The sequence below is a fragment of the Pan paniscus genome, chromosome 2, assembly GCF_029289425.2.
Source record: "Pan paniscus chromosome 2, NHGRI_mPanPan1-v2.0_pri, whole genome shotgun sequence".
Taxonomy (NCBI): domain Eukaryota; kingdom Metazoa; phylum Chordata; class Mammalia; order Primates; family Hominidae; genus Pan; species Pan paniscus.
The window spans coordinates 136,407,646-136,419,696 of record NC_085926.1 but is presented as its reverse complement, the minus strand read 5'-3'; the positions used below and the strand labels follow the sequence as shown (position 1 = coordinate 136,419,696).

Below are 12,051 nucleotides of genomic sequence, written 5' to 3'. Positions count from 1 at the left end.
TTTTAGCTCTAGTTTAAGAAAATTGAGAATGAGCAGCAGTACCCTGGGCTCCTTCCCTGACCCCCAGCATTAGACAGACTATAGGCTGGAAGCAAGTTGCACTTCCTCCTTTGCCCATTTTAACCTGAGCTTCTTTGGCCCAAGGCTCCACTTCAGTCTTTATGTCTTGGCATCCATAAGCCAACATTTCTTCTTTGTTGTCTGCGCATTTTTAATATATCCTGAGGCAATCTCCAGACATGCTTGATCTGTCCAACTTAACTCCTGAGGCACCAATTATTGTTTTTATTCTCCAGTTCTAAAGCTACATCAGTTGTAAGTAGTCTGGTTTCTAATACTATTTTCTCCTGAGCCCTGTTAATTACTTGCATGATTTTGCAGAATGTGAAGTTTTTCAGTAATACTGTTAATGGCAGATATTTTCCGTGAGACTAAGTGAACCAGTTTCCTATGAGTCCCCAGCTTTTACTAATCATTGTCTTACATAAACAGAAAAACAATGGGACTAAATGAGTGAATACATGTAAAGTGCTTAGAATTCCTGCATAGAGAAGCCTCTCAGTACCTACTAGTTATCATCATTAGGCTCCCAATAAGTTGTAGTTACTGTCATTATTAAGTGAGGGTATCTCTTTATTCATCTGGTTAATGAAATCACATTTCATTTCCCAGAGTAACTGATCAGTACATGCAATTATATATTTAGGTTATTGCACTGACAGCAAAAATGTTGTATATCTACAGTGTAACATTTATTAATCAGATTTGCAAACAATTCATTGATAAGTTGAACATTTTCACCTAAGTGAAAGGAACTAACATTTAAATTCAGATATATCAGTTTACGTCTAGTCCTTCTAGAGGCCATATCAGCTTTTCTGTGTCCTTTTTTGTTCTAGATAATATGCTCATGGCACTGCCTTTAGGCAAAACTGTGAAGAATGTGAATGTAGTAAATAGGAAGTCATTTATAATTTGGCTTGGGCATATACTCACTAGAAAGCAGAGAATAGCAATTGAGTGAATATAAGGGGAATATATGTGACTGGTGTAGGTAATTGTAGGGAAGTAGTAGAATCAAGTAAGAAAGGAGTCAGGAGAAATACTGTCTTAGGACTGGGGGGGCACGGTGGCTCACTCCTGTAATCCCAGCATTTTGGGAGGCCAAGGCGGGTGGATCACAAGGTCAGGAGTTCGAGACCAGCCTGGCCAACATGGTAAAACACCGTTTCTACTAAAAATAAAAAACAACAACAACAACAACAAAAACTGGGCATGGTGGCGTGTGCCTATAATCCCAGCTACTTGGGAGGCTGAGGCAGGAGAATTGTTTGAACCCGGGAGGCAGAGGTTGCAGTGAGCTGAGATCGTGCCATTGCACTCCAGCCTGGGCAACAGGGCGAGACTCCATCTCAAAAAAAAAAAAAAAAAAAAAAAAGATGGAAAAAGCATTAAATTTGTGGGTGGAAGACATGGACAGAAATGTGTTCCAATTGATGGCAACTGGGTTTGGTTCTGAGGTCTCAGGTATCTACTGGGGATCCTGGAACAATGTATCCCCCACTGAAAAGGGGGGACTACTGTAGTCTCGTAATAATCCTTCAAATTACCCCTCTTCAATTTGAGTATGCCATCAGTTTCCTGCTGGGACCTCAACCCACTAAACTGACTCTATGACTCATTAACGATGCGTTCTGCCTGCTGTTTGTAAAATAGAATAGTAAAACTCCATCATGTCATTTTCCTGTTGAAAAACAATCAATGATTTCTCATTGCTTTATGTGCTAAATCTAATATCCTTGGGCTAGCATTCAAAACTCTCCATGCCATTAGTCCTAACACAGTATTTCTTTTTTTTTTTGGAGATGGAGTCTCACTCTGTCACCCAGGCTAGAGTGCAGTGGCACGATCTCACCTCACTGCAACCCCTGCCTCCCAGGTTCAGGCGATTCTTTTGCCTCAGCCTCCCGAGTAGCTGGGACTACAGGCATGCGCCACCATATCCAGCTAAGTTTTGTATTTGTTTTTCTTTCTTTTTTTTTTTTTTTTTAGTAGACAGGGAGTTTCACCATGTTGCCCAGGCTGGTCTCAATCTCCTCACCTCAGGTGATCCTGAGGTCATCTTAACTAAGCATGTATCACACACTGTGGCTGTAACTTTTGCAGTTTGAGGTCCAACAGCAAAACTAGCCCAGATTTCTTATTCCTTCTTCACAATTTCACAGATAGAATATTCGTTCTTACTGTATATCTTAGCAACCTCAGCATACACTTTTTTTCTTAAGTGGAGAACTTTCACCTTTTCACTTAAAGGACGCACTTCATGACTTCTCTTTGGCATTTCCAAATTGCTAACATGACTACTCTTGCATTTTGGGTCCATTATTAAGTTAAATAAGGATTGTTACTTGAACATAAGCACTGTGGTACCCAACAGTTGATCTGATAACCAAGATGGCTACTAAGTGACTAACTGGTAGGTAGTGTATGTATACAGTTACAGCATGGATAAGCTGGACAAAGGGATGAATCACATCCTAGGTGAGATGGAGTGGGACAGCATGAGATTTCATCACACTACTCAGACTAGTGAGCATTAAAAAAATAATAAAATAAAAACACTTATTTATTACTGGAATTTTCCTTTTAATATTTTTGGACCCTGGTTTACCTTGCATAACTAAAACCATGGAAAATGAAACTACGGATCAGCGCGTACTACTGTACTGTTTTCAAAGGCATGAGGAGGGAGAAGAAAGATTATTACAGCCTGTCTTCTAGATATTTGGAGAAGGACAAGTGTTTGCTACTAGGTGGATACACTTATACACAGTTGTATTTCTGGGTGAAGAGACTCTCCTTTCCCCTAGCATTCTAGCAGCCACCTGGAATAATGGTCTGTTGGATCTCCACGCCCTCTTGACTGGCCCAGGCATTGCCATTGTCTGTTCTTTGCCACTGGTAGAATACAAAGAGAGAGGGACCAAACGTCTAGCTGTTCCTGCTACAGTACCCAAACCAGTGGCCCTTCCCATGCTTCCTGCTCCCTTTATCTATAGTCTGTAATCTTGGAGCACCTTGGATGGAAGTCGCTTCCATCCTTTGTTGTATTTCTCTCTTGTGCTGTCTTTTGTGGGTGTTGGGGGGTGGTTAGAACTTTCTTCTTCAATCTGATCTCTTCTGTCTTCAGAGATTCCTTCTAATTTGCGATTCATTGAGAGGGCCTTCTAGTTTTCCAGTGACAATATGATTTAAAAATTTTTAAACTCTGGCCGGGCAAGGTGGCTCACACCTGTAATCCCAACACTTTGGGAGGCTGAGGTGGGTGGATCACGAGGTCAGGAGATCGAGACCATCCTGGTTAACACGGTGAAACCCCGTCTCTACTAAAAATATAAAAAATTAGCCAGGCATGGTGGTGGGCGCCTGTAGTCCCAGCTACTCAGGAGGCTGAGGCAGGAGAATGGCATGAACCCGGGAGACGGAGCTTGTAGTGAGCCGAGATTGCGCCACTGCACTCCAGCCTGGGTTATAGAGCGAGATTCTATCTCAAAAAAAAAAAAATTTTTCTTTCAACTCTATATATGCATATATGTATGTGTTTATACATACACATACATACATGTGTGCACACACACATATAAGTAAAGTGATATAAGGCTGTTGGGAGGGTGGCTGGATCATTGACTTAGTTTATCATCTTGGTCCAGTGTCTAGGAAGTAATTTTGTATTATCTTGATTTTTTTCCCCCTTTTAGATTACAGGAGCTTATTAGTCATAAGAAGGCTGAGGACACAGAGAAGAAAGATGAGCCCAGCAAATATAATCAGCAACAGGCCCTAATTGACCAGAGATACTTTCAGGTATTGAATTGATTTTTCATGACAAAAAGACTGATGTTTGTCATGAATCTTGGTTATCAGTTGTGGTGTAATAAATTATCAGTTGGTAGGGAATACTTGCACCTCATATTTATGTGTACTTATTCTGTCTTGTCTTTCCGTGACATAACTATTTGACTAAAAACATTGTAGAATTCATCTTACTACTTAAAAGAGACTCTGGCCTAGTTCAAAGGAGGTTAGTAAAGAGCTTTATGATTTTTAAAAGATTTTATAATCCTTTTCCCTACTTTCCCCAGGTAAGCCATTTTCCCTCGTATTGTTTCTGTTGTTACCATTATTATTAAGTAAATCTATTTTCTTAGGGTCCTTGTATGGCTTTTGTTTTTGTTTAGAGACCTTAGTTCATCTGAAATTTAATTTTCTATATGGTGTGATATAGGGAATCTCACCTTCCTAGTTTTATAGATCATTTATTGAATAGCTGAGCAGTTAAACCTGGTAGTTTAGTGACTGAACTGGACTTTCACTCACATTTTATTGGGTACACATAAGATTTTTAAGTTTTAGATTATTCATTTTTTTAAAAATTAAGATATTTTATTTTTTCTAGGCTGCTATTTCTAACTTCTCCTAAAAAGTCAGAAGATCTGGCAACAAATTCCTGCATGGTTATTATCACAGCAGAATTAGGCCTTTCCCTTGTCAGATATGAGCATGTGTTCTATAGTTAGCAGTCCCTATTCATCCTTACGTCACTCATTTATACTCGTACCTGAATTCTCTGGGCATTTGTGTTTGCAGTCTCTAATACGCTACTTTTTTCTCTACTTTATTGAAATAACATTTTATCATAGATCATATTCCTTTATATGCACAGATTTGTTTTTAGATTCTCTAGTCTGTTGCATTTCTCAACTATTTCCATATTTTAATTTCTATAGTTAAAAGTTTTAATAGCCTTTGAGGCAAGTATCCTATCATTAAAAAAATTTTTTTTATTGGCTATATTTTTAGCACATTTATTCTTCTGGATGAACGGTTTTTCAAATTAATAAATCTCATTGAGATGAACTAAAATTGAATTGACTTTATAGATTAATATTTGGAGAAATGATGCCTTAACCTTTTTGAATCATCACATTCAGAAATATGTACTTTCATCAGGGTCATCTTTTATAGTCTTCAATAAAGTGTTGTGTATTTTTAAATTTAGCTCTTGCATATTTCTTGTTAGGAAATACCTTGTTATTTCCTAGGTATTTTATAACTTTTATTGCTATTGTAAATGGGAACCAAGCACCTTTCTGAAAACTATTTTGTTTTAGACTTTCTTGTACCAGTATATAACTGGATTTCATTTTGTTTCTGAGACTCAATTTGAGAGGCTTTGTCCTTTAAAAGGGGAATTCAAGCCGGGTATGGTGGCTCATGCCTGTAATCTTAACACTTTGGGTGACCGAGGCAGGAGGATTGCTAGAGGGCAGGAGTTTGAGACCAGCCTGGGCAATATAGTGAGACCACATCTCTAGAAAAAAAAAAAATTAATTAGCTGGGCATGGTGGCTTGTGCCTGTAGTCCTAGCACTTGAGAGGTTGACATGGGAAGATCACTTGAGCCCAGGAATTCAACGCTGCAGTGAGCTCCGTTCACACCACTGCCCTCCATCTTAGGCTGCAGAGTGAGACTCTGTCAAATAAATATATAAAACAAATATACATACATCAATTTGAAGTGAAATATTGAATTATACTAATTTGGACTTAAAAAGCTTCTAAATAAACATCTGAAGTAATAAACATCTTAAGTCATATTACCAGGAGGCCTATTAGTTATATCTTGAAGTATGACCAGGGACAAAGATTCAAGAGCAAAATGCTATCTTTATATTGTGAAACTTTTTATTAAATAGGCTGAACTTGATGGTGGTAATAGGAAATGGCTTTGTTCTTCTCTCTTTAAACATGCTTTTTGAGGTCTCCCTTTTTTTCCTTGGATGATATGTAAGGTAGAACTCATCACTTACGGGGAGAGGGTTATAGTCAAATAGTATACTATCTTAACATATTAAGATACCTAAAATTCAATCCAGGCATCAATGATATTATTTTTGGAGACAGGGTCTTGCTCTGTTGCCCAGGCTGAAGTGCATTATCATAGCTCACTGCAGCCTTGAATTCCTGGGCTCAAGTGATCCTCCTGCCTCAACCTCCCAAAGTGCTGGGATTACAGGCATGAGCCACCACACTCAGCCTGGGGATTGCTGTTAATTTCCTTAAATAGTCTGATAATGGTCTTGTGAGTTTGTAGGAGAATATGCCTACTTTTAAAAGATGCATGCTTTATTATTTGAGGGTGAAGAGTTTCTTCAAATGGTTCACCTAAAAATATAGATAGTGAGCAAATATGGCAAAATACTAACAATTTTTGAACCTAGGTAGTGTTTGTAATAGTTAATTTTGTTTCAACTTTACTGCGGCATAGGATGCCCGACATTTGGTTAAACATTATTCTGGATGTGTCTGGGAAGGTGCTTCTGGATGAGATTGACATCCGAATCAGTAGACTTTAGTAAAGCAGACTGCCTTTCCTAATGGGGTGGGCCTCATCCAATGATTCAAAGGCCTGAGTAGAACAAAAGGCTGAATAAGAGGGAGCTCCTCCTCCCTGATTGCTTTCAAGATGGGACACTGGTTTTTTTCTTGCCTTCAGACTCAAACTGAAACATTAGCACTTGCAGGGGTCTCAGTCTGCCTGCATTCGGACTGCAAATACCCATTACCTTTTCTGGGTCTTCGCTTACTCACTGCAGATCTTGGGACTTGTCAGTCTTCATAATTGCATGAGCCAATTCCTTATGATAATTCTCTTTGTATATTTAATGAAATATGTGTATATAATATATATAGACATATAGCACTCCTTTAAAATATATAACTTTGTAGGCATAGGATAAATATTTTGACTATATACACTATGTTTTTTTAAAGGTGCTGTGTAGCATCAATTCAATTATCCACAATCCAAGAGCTCCAGTAATAATTTATAAACAGAGCAAAGGGGGAGTCCAAAATTTTAATAAAGATCTTGTTCAAGATTGTGGATTTGAGCATCTTGTTCCTGTAATAGAAATGTGGGCAGATCAACTGACATCCTTAAAGGTAAGGGGTTGACTATGATTATATGCTTTGAACATCTATTGGACTCTATGTGCTTTATTAATAGGACTTAATTTAGGGCTAAAAATTAAATAGGGTTTAATTTTTTTGTTTGTGTGTTAACTCTAAAGCTAAAAAAGCTTATTATCTAAAACCGAAATCTTCCTACTTACGTATCTATTTTAGGTACTGTCTATTTGATGTCGTCATTACTGTAAGCTTTACCTCCTCTAAGATTCTACCAAACAAGAAATTTTGGGGTTAGTTTCCTTATTGAAAATCTATAGTGGATCCACTTTGTACTTCTAGGCCCTTCCCTGTTCTACCTTCATCTGCCTCCTTTTCGTATCTCCATGCTGCGATTTTCCTGGCCCTTATCCCTCTTCAGATATAATGTCTTATCCTTCATTTTATTATAATTGGGGATATTTTCTCTCTCTTCACACTTTATTTTCTGTCTCTCAGAACTGAGCTTATCTCCATTTCTGCTTATTCTCTAGAACAGATAGTAAGCTAGCAGCCAATGCTACCCTTCCCTATCCTATCTATTCATGGAAGACCACATTTTATTTACTTTATAATAGAGTTATTGTGCATTTATTGCATAGCTTCAGGTTTTTTCAGTTTTTGTTAACTAGTTTGCTGAAAGGTAAATAGTTGAAATCAGTAGTATTTAACTTCTTTGCCCTTTACACTTTAGATTTATTAGTAACTAATATAATACAAAGCATATGCCTGTTAATGAAAATGTGATTCAATAACAGTGTTTGCAACATAAGTCTTATTACATGAAGTACAAATGATGCAGAAGATATCTGTTAAGAATGTATAAGCTCCATGAAGACAGTGTTTTTATTTGTTCTGATATGTCCCCAAGATCCTCCTGATGAGCGCTCAATTAATATTTGTTAAAAGGAATGAAGCAGAATATTATATTCCAAGACAACAAAATTGGGGGTGGTGATGTTAAATTTTTTTAAATTTCGACTTCCCTTTTTATATAGGGCTCAGACAGAGCTATACAATACATAAACATTTTGATTGAGTGACAGTGCTAGATTAATATACTTACTTTATAGACTGGAGTTCCTCCAGTCTGTATCTCAGAAGAGTGTAAAATAATTAGTGATAGTGTAAATCATGGTATTTCCTCAATCACTGCCTGTCAGAGGGTTCTCCCAGTAGGAGGAAACAGTGCTGACTCCACCTTTCTTCATCTCAGAAGGGATGGACTAGAAAAAGCCCTAGCCTTCCTAGAAGAAAAGACTAGAAGAGGAAGAAGACAAAGGGAAGAATCACGCTAATGGATAGTTATTGATCATTTATCATGCTAAGCCATTATGGGATGAACACAAGATTCAGACTAATTAGACAAAATATACTAAAAAATATGAAACAAAATGTAATCATTTATATCATTAAAAGAAATGAGTGACATAAAAATAGATTACGGGTTGAAGTTCTGAGTGAATGATGCAGATAACTTGTGCTCTAGAGTCTGGAGGAGAAAGAGAACACTCTGATTGTAGCCCCCAAGAAGGGCTTTGCCGTGGTGGTGAGTTCTTGCTATTGTATGGTTTTCTGAGGAGGAGGAGGCAAGGAATTCGCTTTATAATTAGAATATTCTGAGGACACCCAAGAGGAAATTATTAAGAATTAGTTACTTCTGCCATTGGAGTAACTCATGGATTTTGAGCAGTGCTTCAGATATTAATACTACAGTTTCAGGGTCCAAATTAAGAAACTACATGAGATTCTCTGAGGCCTCATATCAAAGGTTATTTGATATGTAGCAACCTCTAAGTTTGGGACAACCATCTTCCCAGATTAGTTTTTTCCCTCAGGTTAAATTTGGCTTTAAAGAGTAAGATAGGTTTGAGGGATGAATGGATAAGCAAAATGTGGTATATACATATATTGCAATATTATTCAGCCATTAAAAGGAAAGAAATTCTGACCCATGCAGCATGGGTGAACATTATGAGGACATTATGCTAAGTGAAATAAGTCAGTCACAAGAAGATTCCACTTATATGATTCCACTTGTATGAGAGACTTAGTGAAAATCATAGAGACAAAGTAGAGTGGTGATGGCTAGAGGGAGGAGGGAAATGGGAAGTTATTGTTTAACGGGTATAAAGTTTCAGTGTTACAAGATGAAAAGAATTATGGAGATGGATGGTGATGTTGGTTGCACAACATTATGAACATATTAACACTGAACTTACATTTAAAAATGGTTAAGATGGTGAATTTTATGGGTATTTTACTAGTTTTAAAAATTGGAAGAAAAGAAGGCTGGGAAAGACATGGAGCCAGCTGCCTCCAACCTTGTGTCTTTTCCCTCCTGCCTTTCCAAGAAAGGTGAACTACAGATGTTGTAGCTTTCCCCAACCCAGTACACTCTTGAATACTTTCGCTTTGCTATTCTCCAGTGCTTCAGAGGCCAGACATACTAGGCTGGCTCATGGTAGTACTTCTACATCTCCACAACTGGGCATTGTAAAGAACCTAGGAGACCCTCTTATATTTTTCAGAGCTTACTTGATGGACTGTGCTACAACCATCCTGTCACTGCTTAGGAGACCAGAACATCTTTTCTTCTTAGCTTTGTAATTCTCTTTTATTGTGAAGCAAAAATGTATTAGATTGGGTATGCTTTTTACCATAGATTACTTTATAAATGTGCCTTGTTCCTGGAGCATTGGTTAATAAAGGTATCATTATGCTGTTACTTGCTGTCTTTTTTTTTTTTTTCAAATTCTAGTGGCATTGATTGTAAAACATTCATTTGACATGGAATTTATTGCTATGAATTACTAAAATAGTAACTGCCTTCCTACCAATTGAAAGGTTAAAGATACCAATATGTGAAGTCTGAGCCTTAAGTGGAGAGTGTCAAGTGAAGTACTAAAATAAGTTAGAAAAAGGAGGAACTTCTTGTACTTCTTTCTGTTCTCTAGAGCTGTGCTGTCTAGTATGGTAGCCTCTAGCTGCATGTGGTTATTGATCACTTGAAAGGTGGCTAGTCCTAATTCAGATGTGTTATAAGTGTAAAATATACACTGGATTTAGAAGACTTTGTATGGGAAAAATTAAAATAATTGATTTTATATTGAAATGATAAATTTTGGATATATTGGGTTAAATAAAATATACTAGTACAGTTAATATCACATGTTTCTTTTCACTTTCCATACTATGGCCCTAGACAACTTAAAATTACTGTGGCTCACATTACATTTCTTTTGGACAGCGTTGTTCTAAAGGACCAAGCGCTGTGCCATACATATATGGATTGAGTATCCCTTATCCACAGTGCTTGGGCCTAGAAGTATTTTGATTAAGAATTTTTTCAGATTTTGGAGTATTTGCAGAATATATGCCATTTGAGCATCGCTGATCCAAAAATCCGAAATTCAGAATGCTCCAATGAGCATTTCTTTTGAGTGTCATGTTGTTGCTCAGAGTTTCAGATTTTGGAGCATTTCAGATTTTCGGACTAGGAATTCTAAATATTTGTCGATTGATCAGTCTAGAGCTCTAAACTTTCAGTAGCCTTGCCCATTGTGCACAGTTTAAAATCAATTAGGGCACCACAACTAGGCCAAGAAAACTAAGTGGAGTATTATAATGTAGAATAAATTTAGGGAACCTTTCACATTAAAAACTTGCCTGGAGATACATGTTATAACATGGATAAATCTCAAAAACATTATGCTAAGTGAGAGACGTCATTCATAAAAGACTACTTATTGTATAATTCCATTTATGCAAAATGCCTAGAATAGGCAAATCCATAGAAACAGAAAATAGTTTAGAGATTAACCCTAGGAGCTGCAGGGAAGGGAAAATGGGGAAGGAAGGACTCTTAGTGGGTCTGAGATTTCTTTTTGGAGTAATGAATATGTTCTGAAATTGGATAGTGCTGATGTTTGTACATGTGTGAAAATATTAAAACTACTGAATTGTATACTTAATGAGGGTAAATTTTATGGTATATGAATCACATCTCAACAAAGCTGTTATATAACATATTCAAAACCAAAATTCAAGGGCAAGTTCATTCTTTGTGTATCAACAATTCAAAATAATGAAATATTATGGAACAATAATAAATAACATAAAATTACTTAGAGCACTCAGATTCAGAATAATCAATATATAATGTTTTCTGTAAAGCCTGTGTTTACCTGGAGAAACCTAATTTTAACTGACTTGTTCTAAATTGGTAATAGTATTTTTATTAAAAAAAATGATGGTTACATATATATTTTTTAACCTGTGTAATTATGTTTTATTAACTTTATAAAACATATAATATATAAAACATAATTTTACTAATTATGTTCTATTATGTTACTATAGAAATTATTTAAATCAATAATACCATATAGTTTCTTTTGTTATAAAGGATTTGTATAAGTCCTTGAAAACACTATCTGCAGAACTGGTACCTTGGCATAATTTGAAGAAGCAGGATGAAAATGAAGGTATCAAAGTTGAAGATTTGTTGTTTATAGTAGATACTATGCTGGAAGAAGTTGAAAATAAGGAAAAGGTAATACTTACATGAATGGTCACCTTCTAATGTTCTCTTATCTCAAAAACTGATAAATTGTGGATATTAATATTTGTTCTACTAGAGTTCTATTTGTCTTTTAAAAGTTTTTATTTGGGATTATTTTAAGATAATGAACTCTTTCTTTTTTACCTCTTTTTTGGACAGGACAGCAATATGCCAAACTTTCAAACTTTGCAAGCTATTGTTTCTCACTTCCAAAAGTTATTTGATGTGCCTTCTTTAAATGGAGTCTATCCCCGAATGAATGAAGTTTATGCTAGGCTTGGAGAAATGAACAATGCTGTGAGAAACCTCCAAGAACTCTTAGAATTAGGTGATGACCTAATTTGTCATTTTGGGCCCCCATTTAAGAATTTTTAATAAATTAACAAAAAGTAGATTAAAAAATGTTTAAGTGAAAAATTGAGGATAACTGAAGCATAAAATGTTTGATGTATGTAATTTTGGAAATTCTCTGTTAAAATA

The 12,051-nt window shown here is 36.3% G+C and overlaps 1 protein-coding gene across 5 annotated transcripts in view; it reads left to right on the top strand.

Moving 5' to 3' along the window:
* CEP70 (centrosomal protein 70) overlaps positions 1–12,051 on the top strand; it is a 134,729-nt gene that overhangs the window by 82,529 nt on the left and 40,149 nt on the right. For all 5 annotated transcript variants that reach the window (XR_008624898.2, XR_008624899.2, XM_008976052.5 and 2 more), the window contains 4 exons: positions 3,759–3,864; positions 6,834–7,004; positions 11,416–11,562; positions 11,731–11,899. Coding sequence is in view for 3 of the 5 variants with exons in the window: in XM_008976052.5 (XP_008974300.5) it covers positions 3,759–3,864; positions 6,834–7,004; positions 11,416–11,562; positions 11,731–11,899 (593 nt within the window). In the remaining 2 variants the exon portion in view is untranslated. The remainder of the gene's footprint in view (positions 1–3,758; positions 3,865–6,833; positions 7,005–11,415; positions 11,563–11,730; positions 11,900–12,051) is intronic.